Source organism: Aphelocoma coerulescens, chromosome 26 (assembly GCF_041296385.1).
Source record: "Aphelocoma coerulescens isolate FSJ_1873_10779 chromosome 26, UR_Acoe_1.0, whole genome shotgun sequence".
In the NCBI taxonomy this organism is placed as follows: domain Eukaryota; kingdom Metazoa; phylum Chordata; class Aves; order Passeriformes; family Corvidae; genus Aphelocoma; species Aphelocoma coerulescens.
In genome coordinates, this window is record NC_091039.1 from 6274423 (window position 1) to 6287328 (window position 12906).

The window sequence follows — 12906 nt, forward strand, 5'->3', positions numbered from 1 at the left end:
CGCGGTCCGCGAGAGCCCGCTGCCCATTGGCTCGTTCGAACCATCACGGCGGGCAGGGCCCGCCCACTGTCCCCGCGGGGAGGGCGGGCAGCGCGGCTCGCACGCGGCCGAGCGCCGGCGGCAGATTCGCCACGGGCTCCCGGCGCTGCCGCGGCTCCGCCGCGCCCCGTCCCGCCCCTCCCGCCCCGCCGGCCGCGGCCCTCCATCGCCGGCGCCACGCTGGAATTTTCCCCCGTTTCTCCGGGAGTTTTTCGGGGCGCTGCGGCGCCTCAAGGCCCGAGCCGCAGATTCGCCGCGCGGGCCCGGCGCGGTTTTGGAGGGAAAACGCGGCCCCGGGCGCGGGTTCAGTGTCATTAATTTTTATTATGAAGAAACGCAAAAAATTGGTCTCAGCGGCAGATTTGGACGCAGCACTGATGTCACCGCCGTCACTACTCCCCGTGCCAGTCAGCAGTTAAGTACATGCACAATTTATGCAAAGTCCAATGAAGATTTTAGATTTTTTGCACTTTAAACTCCCCAGAAATCCCAAAATGACTCATTCTGTTTAGCAAAGGGGATGCTTTAACCATGGAAGAATTGGAAATATTCCACAGTCATTAAAATGGCAGCTTCTGCCACAGCAACTCACTTTCACTTTGCACTTGGCTCTTTGGAGGTTCATCCCTCCATTTTAATAAAAATAGCGCTTAAAATCTTATTTTTATACTTTGGGTTCACTAAGGAGACTGGTTTGATGCTTCAAATATGGTCAGATTTATAGGGGTAATTACAATTACAGGATAATTGGAGTTCATTTCATGCCCTGCTTGAATTTCATTGGAATTCTTTGGAATTCTGGCCCTTTTCCTGCTCCATCCCTGTCCCTGGTGCCAGTCAATCCTCAGGAAAATCCAGCTGATCGTGGAATAAAGAGGCCCTGGGAGCATCTGCCTGTCCCAAAACCCACTGAATTAAGGAGCCCTGAGGAGGAAGGTGCAGAAACCACATCAAGGAATTCTCTGCTGGAAATTCTGCATTAAAAGCCAATATTTTTGAGGGGCTGACTCAGAGATGCACAAGTTTTGCATGTTTATGTCCCGCCTGTAGCCCAATAAAAACACAATCATTGAGGATGTTTCAGTGGAGTCAATGTGGGTTTTCTTTGGGTTTTTTAAATTCTTTTAGGTTTGGTTTGTTTTGGGTTTTTCGTGGGGGTTTTTTGGGTGTGTATTTGGGATTTTTTTTTCTTGCTTTTTAAAATCTTTTTTTTTGGTTTGGTTTGGTTTGGTTTGTTATGTGCGGGGGGGGGGGTTGTGTGGGTTGGTTTTTTTTTTCCCCTTTTGTTGGGTTTTCTTTGTTTGTTTGTTTTTCTTGTGTTTTCTCCCCTCCCTGTCGCGCCTATCGCGACTTAGGCAGCCAAAGTTAGGGCAGGGCAATGCCAGCCCGGGGCCATTCCAGCCCCGCTGTCCCTTTGTCATGGAAGTGTCCCCGCACTTCAGAGCGCCGGGAATCCACACCGGGATCATCACCCCTGCCTGGGATAAACACGGAATTCCATGGGATTTTCCCCAGCATTCCCTCCTCCTCCAACCCCTCCTGCTCTGGAGCGACCCCAAACCGGGCTGGATTGTGCCACTGGATTAAATTTGAAAGAAATCTCCACAATTTCCTGTCCTGTGGGTTTTTATCAGCCCTGGGGTCAGCGAGTTGATTTTTATCGTGAAGAAATGCAGAATATTAATTCCACCGGCGGGTTTTATCACCAGCACCATTTTCCCCTCATCAGCACAATTTATGCACTGAAAAGATTTGATTTTTACACTTCAAATTCCCTCTAAACCCCCCCCAAATGACTCATTCTGTTTAGCAAAGGGGATGCTTTAACCATGGAAGAATTGGAAGTATTCCACAGTCATTAAAATGGCAGCTTCTGCCACAGCAACTCACTTTCACTTTGCACTTGGCTCTTTGGAGGTTCATCCCTCCATTTTAGTAAAAATAGCGCTTAAAATCTTATTTTTATACTTTGGGTACCGTGAAAAGCTAGTTTGATGCTTCAAATATGGTCAGATTTATAGGGGTAATTACAATTACAGGATAATTGGAGTTCATTTCATGCCCTGCTTGAATTTCATTGGAATTCTTTGGAATTCTGGCCCTTTTCCTGCTCCATCCCTGTCCCTGGTGCCAGTCAATCCTCAGGAAAATCCAGCTGATCGTGGAATAAAGAGGCCCTGGGAGCATCTGCCTGTCCCAAAACCCACTGAATTAAGGAGCCCTGAGGAGGAAGGTGCAGAAACCACATCAAGGAATTCTCTGCTGGAAATTCTGCATTAAAAGCCAATATTTTTGAGGGGCTGACTCAGAGATGCACAAGTTTTGCATGGCCCAATAAAAACGCAATCACTGAGGATGTTTCAGTGGAATTTTGTTTTGCTGGCAATTCAGGGCAGCTCACAACCGAGTGTTTTGTACATTTTTATTATTTTTATGCCTAATTTCAACTTGTAAACTCATTTCTTAGGACTGTTGAGAGAGCAAAACAACAACTACCACCTGAGCAGTGCCAAATTTTTATTTCAAACCGTTGCAATGCTGCACCAGTGACTGGTTGGTGTGGATTAAAATCCCCCACCAGTTCTTCCCCTTTACACGACCATAACACTGAATTGTACAATGATCAGGACCCTGCCTCTAAAATACTTCTGTGTATCAGCAAGCAATTAAAAATAAAAAGCTACATTTTGATATTGTCAACTTATTTATGACCTAGGGGCAGTAAAATTCTCCAGCTGTGTGGCCCCACAGAGCGCAGCCATCCATTCACAAAATACACCTTGAAATTCGTGTGATTTTGAGTCTCAGGGCCACAAATCCAAGCTGCAGGAAGGAGAAACGACGAGGAGGAAAGGGGAACAGTTGGCCCAGAGTCACACAGAGGGTGCAGAGTGAAAGCAGGGAAAAAGAAATTCAAATTCCTTCATTTCCCAAACCGCTCCTTCCTGACGAGGCCACGAGCGGAGCAGAACGAGCACGAGACTTTGCTGATTCCTGTTTGAAAGATTTCAGGTTTTTACCCACCTACACATCAACAGGACTTAATTTAAGACATTTCTTGTCTTTCCCCTTCCAGTTGTTTTAAAAACCAGAATTACTTCAGCTGGCACAAGCTGGGCACAGCCCCTGTTCCTCCCACGCTGCCCCTGGATGGGGCTCTGGAATTTGTTGTAATCAAGGGGCAGTTTTTTTGGGTTGGTTTGGCTTTTTTTAAGCACAGGGAGATCTCTGAAAACACTCACAGCTGCCCAGGGAAATCGTTTTCCTGTCTGGTTGGGGTTTTACACCGAGCCCAAGCAACGACTCTTCCTGGTGTGCAGCTTGTGGGGTTTTTTTTTTGACATTTGTTCAGATGTTAACCAACAGTAAACGTGGGAAACAAACTCCCCAAGGCACATGTGGGGACTGGAAACTGCTGGGCAGCACAGAAATGCTGGGAAATAGATAAAAAAACATCTTCCTTTGGGTTTTTGATCGATTCTGAGAGGCACTTCTGAAGGAAAAGGTGCAGGTTGAGAGGTGCAGGCACCAGAGGGGCACAGGGAGAGCTCAAAGTGATGATGGAAGAAGTTTTCCTGTGAAATTCCCAGGAATTCCCTGTGAGGAGCCCCTGGCACAGATTATCCAGAGAATCCGTGGCTGCCCCATCCCTGGAAGTGGCCAAGGCCAGCTTGGAGCAGCCTGGGACAGTGGAAGTGTCCCTGCCCATGGCAGGGGTGACACTGAGGGATCTTTGAAGTCCTTCCAACCCAACCCATTCCGTGATTCCATAACTGGATGGAAAAGGAATGGGGAATTTTCAGCTGCTCTGAGCAGTGAGTGGGGCCTGGGCAGGATTTTCCATCTCTGAGCAGTCCTAATTCAGCTCTTTGCTGAAACACTTTAAGGTGCAAACACAAAAATCAATAAATAACTCCCGAATCTGAAGGGGTTTCACGACAGCTCCTTTAGAAAATGAGGCACTTCTCCATGTTCTACACAGAATTGGGAATATTTATAGCATTAAAACCCATTTTTTCTTTTTTTTTTCTTTTTAAGACAATGAAGTAAAATCCAGCAAGGCACTTCAGGTTTTTTTGCTAACCAGTTCTCCCTGTTTCTACAGCAAAACCAAGGGCCCAGAGAAGGGTATTTTTAAGCACCTCTAACCCCAAATTTGGCAATATTTGCATGACAGAAACCTGGCCCAGGTGTTTCAGCTTTTCATTGAAACAGTGGAGCACAACCAGGTCTGAATCTCTTAACCCTCACTGTTTCCTTGTCAATTCTTTCCAGCTCCAGAGAATGAAAACTCCGATTTTTTTGTGCTTAGTGAAGGTGCTGAGTTCCTGCCCTGCCAACTCCTCCCTCTGTGTAAGACAGGCAGGAGGAATAATTTGCCAGAGCAAAGCAGTCCTAATTCAGCAGGAACCAGGACACAGCAACTTCTACTCCTGTTTCCCAGTTAAACCACTCGAGGAGGGAAAAAAAACCAAACCCCAATTCTTGGAGGCCATTTGCTGAAATCCAAACCTAAAACATGGGCAGGGTGATTCTGTACCATCAGAGAACCATGGAACAGCAAATCCAGAGTTAAACACACAAACCACTCCAACTCCAGCCCTGAAGTGTGAGTTTCCTACTAACTCTCCTCAATTTCTACCAATTTTTTGGCCACAACTGCTCTCCACCACGAGTATCTGGGACATGTGGGGGAAAGCAGGCACCAAAGGGAAACGGGGAGTGGTTCCTCCCTTTCCTTTTATCCCACAAAGTCTTTTCCTCCTCCTCTTCCCCCTGCCCCACTAAAAGCAGCAGGGGGGAATTTCAGGGAGCTGTTTCCTCCCCCGAATTCCCTCCTGGCTGCAGGAGAATGGTGGGAAGGCAGTTCAGCAGCAGTTGCCAAGAGCTGTTTGGGGTGGGGGGTGCAGGCTGTCCTCGGAGTGCAAAGGGCCCTCGCTGTGGCACACAAAGGGGTTTTACAGCCCCCTCCTCATCCCCGTGCCCCAATAAAGGGGCAGCAGAATGGGGCTGTGCCAGGCTCGGGGCGGGGTGAGGAGGAAGGGCAGGAGGCAGCTGGGCAGGAGGCAGCTGGGCAGCTCCTGACCAAAATTTGAGGTCTCTGCTGCTGAGCAGCGCAGGCAGAACCCAGGGGGAGGGAGAGCTGTGCTGCTCCAGGTCCCAAATTCACCCCAAGAATTTGCCAGTGTTGATCCACATCCAGCTCCACATCCTCAGGACGTCTGGTGGCACTGATGGGACGTGCTGGTCCCTCCAGGACAGAGATCCATCGTTCCAGGCACGGAGGGAGGAGTTTGCTGTAATCCCACAGCTGGGAATCCACAGGCACCACCTGGACTCGGTGTGTGTGTGTGACCAAAAGTCACTGCAGGGCTCTGCTGGGGAGGGGATAAAGGTGCAGAAAATTAAAAAACCCCTCTGACAGCCCTGCCTGGGACAGGCCAGCACTGCCAGAGGATGAAGTGCTCAGAATTAAAAAAACAACTCAATGTAATCCAAGCCACTGCTTGGCCATGGATTGTGCTCCATCAGAGCAGCAGAGCTCCCGGCTGCTACCACGGGGGAAAAGAGGAATATTCCTGCTCCTCTTCCTCCCATTCCTCACTCCAAGTCACTGTAGCAACACTCTGCTGGGCAGGAGGCAAGTTCAAAATCACGGGAAAAAACCCCCAAACCAGTGACAGTTTAGGGAGAGGTGATGATGATGAAGATGATGATGACGATGATGATGACGATGATGATGAGAAGCCCATCAGTGCTGGACCCCAGGGGACGGAGTGTCAGTGGCTTTAGCAGCAGGCCCAGCCTGGAGGGGAGGTCTCCTTGATGCTGATATAATCCCCACTCCCAGCAGAGGAGGAGCTTCCATGTCCCGTGGATGAGGACATCATCTTCTCAATGAGAACCCTGGGAAAAAAAAAACATCCATGGCTTGGTTTGTGGGGTTGATTTTTTTAACCAGCAGCATTGGACACCGCAGAAAAGAAATAAAAAATAAAAAGCAAAGCTCAGAAGGATATAAACTCCAGGAAATGACTAAAAAATCAGGTTAAGGAACGTGACGACACTGGCAGTTGGACTTGGGCAGGGACACCTTCCTCTTTCCCAGGCTGCTCCAAGCCCCATCCAGCCTGGCCTTGGCCACTTCCAGGGATCCAGGGGCAGCCACAGCTTCTCTGGGCAGGGGAGGGAATTAACTCCTGGGCACATGACCAGGCTCTGTTCCTACCTCATGGACTCGTTGATGTTCTTGTTTTCCTTCACAGATGTCTCCACCCATCCTAAAAATCCATTTTCTTTGCTGAACCGATCGACTTCTTCCCTGGTCACTGCCCATGGGGAAAGGTCACACTGCAAAGGAGGAACCAGGCATTTTAGAGTCAGAGAATCCCAGAATGGTTTGGGCTGGAGGGGACCTTAAATTCATCCCATCCCACCCCTGCCATGGGCAGGGACACCTCCCACTATCCCAGGCTGCTCCAAGCCCCATCCAGCCTGGCCTTGGACACTTCCAGGGATCCAGGGGCAGCTACAGCTGCTCTGGGCACCCTGTGCCAGGGCCTGCCCACCCTCCCAGGGGGGAATTTCTTCCTAATTTCTGAGCTGGAAGGGCCATTTAGCTCAGCCCTCACAGCTCCCAGCTCCCGCTCCCACAGGGAGCTCTCGGGGCAAGGTTCCTACTGGGATGTTGCAAGCAGCAATTTCTTTATCTGAGATCTGAGTTACTGACACGCCTCAGTCAAGAAGGCCTGGAATGGAGCTTCCAACGTTGTCCCTCATCCCAAATCTGCCTGGGCTCTCAGCAGCCAGGAAAGGTGGCACAGGTGTGGTGGCACCAGTGCCAATGGGATGGACAGGGAGGCTGACAGACACCCTGGCCCAGAGCAGCTGGTGGGTGCAGCCACCCAGATTTCCCTGATCCCGGCAAAACTGTTGCCTCAAAACTGAATCCCAGGATCCCTGAGGCTGGAAAATCCCTCCGGGATCATCGAGTCCAAGTTATGGGCCTGATCCCCACCCTGAGCACTCAGTGCCACGTCCAGATGACACCTCCAGGGATGGGCACTCCAAACCTCCTTGGACAGCCCTTTCCAACCCTTTCCATGAGGAAATTCCTGCTGATGTCCACCCTGAGCCTCCCCTGGCCCAGCCTGAGGCCGTTCCCTCTCCTCCTGTCCCTGTTCCCTGGGATAAGATCCCAAATCCCCCCCCAGCTGCCCCCTCCTGTCAGGGAGAAACACACAGAGAAACAGAAACACAATCAGAAAAACACACACACAAAACCCACACAGAAACACAGAGAAACACACACAAAACCACACAAACGCACAGAAACACAGCAGCACACACAAACACAGAAATACAAACAGGAAAACACAGAAAAACCACACAAACCCAGACAGAAACCCCACACAGGAACACAAAACCACACAGTGAAACACACAGGAACACGCAAAACACACAGATAAACATAAAAACACACAAACAGACAGAGAAAACCACATGAACCCACACAGAGACACAGAGAAACACACAAAACCCCACAGAGGAACACACAAAACACAGAGAAACATAAAAACAGAGAAACACACAGGAACACACAAAACCCCACACAGAGAAACATAAAACCACACAAATACACACAGAAAATCACACGAACCCACACAGAGACACAGAGAAACACACAAAACCCCCCACAGGAACACAAAACACACAGAAACACAGAGAAACACACACGAAACCACACAGAGAAACACAGAAACACACAGAGAAACATAAAACCACACAAACAGAGAAACACACAGGAACACACAAAAGACACACAAACACACAGAGAAACACACAAAACCCCACACAGGAACACACAAAACACACAAAACCCCACACAGGAACACAAAACACACAGAGAAACACAAAACACACAGAGAAACACACACAAAACCACACAGACAAACACACAGGAACACACAAACACACAAAACCCCACACAGGAACACACAAACACACACAAAACCCCACACAGGAACACACAAAACACACAGAGAAACACAGAGAAACACACACAAAACCACACAGACAAACACACAAAACCCCACACAGGAACACACAAAACGCACAAAACCCCACACAGGAACACAAAACACACAGAGAAACACAGAGAAACACACACAAAACCATACAGAGAAACACACAAGAACACACAGAAACACAAAACTCCACACAGGAACACACAAACACACAGAGAAACACACAGGAACACACAGGAACACAAAACTCCACACAGGAACACACAAACACACAGAGAAACATGCACAAACCCACACAAACACACAGAGAAACACACAAAACCCCACACAGGAACACACAAAACACACAAAACCCCCCACAGGAACACAAAACACACAGAGAAACACACACAAAACCATACAGTGAAACACACAGGAACACACAGAAACACAAAACTCCACACAGGAACACACAGAGAAACATGCACAAACCCACACAAACACACAGAGAAACACACAGGAACACACAGGAACACACAAAACACACACACAAACCCACACCCGAGCACACCCAGAGCACACCCAGGGCTCCTCACCTTGTTGGCCAGCAGCAGGCAGGGCACAGGGCTCCCATCTGGCAGCACGAGCTTGCTGTCCAAGTCCTGCTTCCACTTCTGGCTGTTGCTGAAGGTGCTGACGTTGGTGACATCAAACATGATCACACAGGCCGAGGCCTCCCTGTAGTACAGCCGGGTCATGGACGTGAAGCGTTCCTGCCCTTCGGGGTCAAAACAAGAAAAAAAATCCCCCCCAAGTTGCTGGGTTTAGATTTGTTCATGCAAATAATGTGTTTATTCGTCGTTTTCTCAGCTGGCACTAATGATCTCTGCTTAATTAATGAGGGAAGCCAGGCACTGGATGCGTCCTGCCTGGGCACCTCGGCACTGGGCAGGTGTTGGATCTCAGAATCGTGGAATTCCAGATTTGTTTGGGTTAAAAGGGACCAAAGATGCCCCAGTGCCACCACTGCCATGGGCAGGGACACCCTCCCCTACCCCAGGGTGCTCCAAACCCTGTCCAGCCTGGCCTGGGACACTTCCAGGGATCCAGGGGCAGCTCCAGCCACCTGAGTGTCCCTGGGCACCAGGAGGGCACTGTGCCAGCGTGGCACCTCTGCTCCCACACCTCAAACTCCTTTTTGGGGCTGAAACTGAAACCAGTTTCTTGCTGCATTGCTCACTCTGCCAACTTCTCCTTCCTGTTGCCTTTTTAAGGATTCCAGGCACCCGAGCAGCAACACCAGAGGAAGCCACAGCCCTGTTTTCCTCCCTGCTCCAGATCTGGAGATGCCATTTTAGAGCTGCTGCTGCCCAGACCTCTCCTGGTGCCAGGGAATTTGGGGAATTCATTTCTCTGCCCCTCTCCAAGGAGCAGGAGCTCCTCACTCCACTCCAGCTCATGTAATTCTGTCCCTCGGAGTGTGTCTCATGCCAGAAATTTGGATTTTAACACAAGATTTGGAGCTGAGCAGTCTCATATCCAGCTACAGATGAGCCAGTTCCACATTCCCTCTGCTCTGGCTCTGGAACAGAAAGAAAAGGCTGGGCAGGAATTACTGAGTGCATTTCTTGCAGGTGGACTTTAATTAAATATTTAAATTACTACAGCAGGCTCGAGGCAGCCCTGCAAAGCAGAGCAGTCCTGGCCCTGGATCCACAGGCTCCTGGGATTTATTTTTGGAACAGAAGGAATAGGAAGAAGAAAAGGAAGAGGAAGGGGAAAAGGCAGGGGGAAAGGAGGGCAAAAAAGGCCAAAACACTGAGAACTTAAAAAACCTTTTAAAATACCTGCAATGTCCCACAGCTGCAGCCGAACCGTCTCCGACTCCGACCACTGAACCACCTTCAGCGCGAAATCCACTGGAGAATTCCCAAGAAACCAGAAAGGAAACCTGATCAGGGCCGTTCTGCACCACGGGGCTCATTCCCCCACAGCCTCTCCCCATCCCCCAGAGCCCCAGTCCAGCCCCAGTCCAGCCCCAGCCACGGGGCCTTTCAGAATCCTGGATCACTGTCAGCAGCACAATTCCAGGTTGGACGGGGCTGGGAGCCACCTGGGATAGGGAAAGGTGTCCCTGCCCGTGGGGTGAGAGGAGCTGTGAGGTCCTTTCCAACCTGAATCACCCCACGTTTGCTGGAACCAGGCCAGTGAGTCAAAAGGGGAAGCTCTGCGTTGTTCTCAGCTCCTGATGTGTCAGGTTTTCACTGCAGGGGAAAACCTGCCCGGCTCTGCTGGCAGCCAGGCCCAGCTGGGCTGGAACTGACCAAAACCAGGAACTAAGTGGGGAAAAAAAAAGTACCAGAAACGAGTCTGCAGCGTTTCCTGCTGGGAAAGACCACGGGCACAGCCCGGAGCTTCTCCAGCGTTTCCCACTTCTAATCCATCCCCTCTCGGTTCGGGAATAAAAAGATTTAAACAGCTGTGCTCAACCCCCACGATTTTGGGTCCTTGGGGAGATTTCCTGGGTAAACCCTTGGCGGCTCCTGCTCTTTCCAGGTTATCCATTTACACAAAGAACCCAAATCCCACTCAGCCCCATTCCTCACAGACCTTTCCAAGCGCTGCCGACCCCTCAGGCTGGTCAGTTAATGCCAAACCAGCGCTGCCGATGGTTTTACTGGGATGAGCTGAGCCTGTAAACTCAGACTATCCAGTTTATAGCTCCTGGGGTGGTTTTTCCATGGGGTGGGAGAGGATGGGACACCCCAAATGAGCCGGGCAGAAGGACGGAATCCCCCGGGGGGCTCCGGAAAGAGACTCTGGGAGCTGATGCCCCATAAACCACCGATGATGCGCGGCTGTTCCTATCCCAAATTCCCAATCCCACGGCCCGGGGAGGAGCAGGGGAGAGGGGCGCGTTCCCCCCGGGCTGGGGGCGCGGAGCGGGGCTCGGGATGCGCAGCGGGGCTCGGGATGCGCAGCGGGGCTCGGGATGCGCAGCGGGCCGGGGCCGGACCCCGGGGAATCCCCGGGGAACCCCCAGGGAAGCGCCGGGACCCCCAGGGCTCACCTCCCACGGTGGATTTGTAGTGCCGGTTGAAGCTGTCGTTGGCGTAGCGCTGCACCAGCGAGGTCTTGCCCACCGTGGCGTCCCCCACCACCAGCACCTTGAACATCCGATCGCGCTGCCCCATCCCGGCCCGGCCCGGCCCGGCCCGGCCCGGCCCCGCTCGGTCATGTGAGGGGCAGCGGCGGAGCCTGCACGGGCTGCCGGGAGCTGTAGTTCGCTGCCTTCCGCCGGCCCGGGCATGGCCGCAACCAGCGCTGCACATGCCCCGCACACCCCGGTCCTGGCCCCGCACACCCCGGTCCTGACCCTGCACATCCCGATGCTGGCCCTGCACCCCCCGATCCTGACCCTGCACACCCCGATCCTGGCCCTGCACCCCCACATCCAGCGCTGCAGATGCCCTGCACACCCCGATCCTGGCCCTGCACACCCCGATCCTGGCCCCGCACACCCCGATCCTGGCCCTGCACACCCCGATCCTGGCCCCGCACACCCCGATCCTGACCCTGTACACCCTGATCCTGGCCCTGCACCCCCGATCCTGGCCCCGCACACCCCGATCCTGGCCCCGCACACCCCGATCCTGGCCCTGCACCCCCAGACCCAGCGCTGCACATGCCCTGCACACCCCGATCCTGGCCCCGCACACCCCGATCCTGGCCCTGCACACCCCGGTCCTGGCCCTGCACCCCCGATCCTGGCCCCGCACACCCCGATCCTGACCCCTGCACACCCCGATCCTGACTCTGCACGCCCCGATCCAGCGCTGCACATGCTCTGCACGCCCCGATCCTGGCCCCGCACACCCCGATCCTGGCCCTGCACCTCCAGATCCAGCGCTGTACATCCCCTGCACACCCCGATCCTGACCCTGCACCCCCCGATCCTGGCCCTGCACCCCCGCATCCAGCGCTGCACATGCTCTGCACACCCCGGTCCTGGCCCCGCACACCCCGATCCTGGCCCCGCGCACCCCGGTCCTGGCCCCGCACACCCCGATCCTGACTCTGCACACCCCGATCCTGGCCCTGCACCCCCACATCCAGCGCTGCAGATGCCCTGCACACCCCGATCCTGGCCCCGCACACCCCGATCCTGGCCCCGCACACCCCGATCCTGACCCTGTACACCCTGATCCTGGCCCTGCACCCCCGATCCTGGCCCTGCACACCCCGATCCTGACCCTGCACACCCCGATCCTGGCCCCGCACACCCCGATCCTGACCCCTGCACACCCCGATCCTGACTCTGCACACCCCGATCCTGGCCCTGCACCTCCAGATCCAGCGCTGTACATCCCCTGCACACCCCGATCCTGACCCTGCACCCCCCGATCCTGGCCCTGCACCCCCGCATCCAGCGCTGCACATGCTCTGCACACCCCGATCCTGACTCTGCACACCCTGATCCTGGCCCTGCACCCCCGATCCTGGCCCTGCACACCCCGATCCTGACCCTGCACACCCCGATCCTGACCCTGCACATCCCGATCCTGGCCCTGCACACCCCGATCCTGGCCCCGCACACCCCGATCCTGGCCCCGCACACCCCGATCCTGACCCCTGCACGCCCCGATCCTGGCCCCGCACACCCCGATCCTGGCCCTGCACCTCCAGATCCAGCGCTGTACATCCCCTGCACACCCCGATCCTGACCCTGCACCCCCCGATCCTGGCCCTGCACCCCCGCATCCAGCGCTGCACATGCTCTGCACACCCCGATCCTGACTCTGCACACCCTGATCCTGGCCCTGCACCCCCGATCCTGGCCCTGCACCCCCCGATCCTGACC

General features: G+C 53.4%; 1 protein-coding gene across 1 annotated transcript; it reads right to left on the minus strand.

The window, feature by feature from the left end:
* Window positions 1–2539: 2539 nt before the first annotated feature.
* RAB29 (RAB29, member RAS oncogene family) lies at window positions 2540–11254 on the minus strand. The gene is made up of 5 exons (XM_068995841.1): window positions 11116–11254; window positions 9893–9964; window positions 8642–8823; window positions 6269–6390; window positions 2540–5946 (listed from the first exon to the last, which is right to left on the minus strand). The coding sequence occupies exons 1-5, from the start codon at window positions 11237–11239 to the stop codon at window positions 5829–5831; spliced, it is 618 nt and encodes a 205-aa protein (XP_068851942.1). The 5' UTR covers window positions 11240–11254; the 3' UTR covers window positions 2540–5828.
* Between the last annotated feature and the right edge of the window lie 1652 nt (window positions 11255–12906).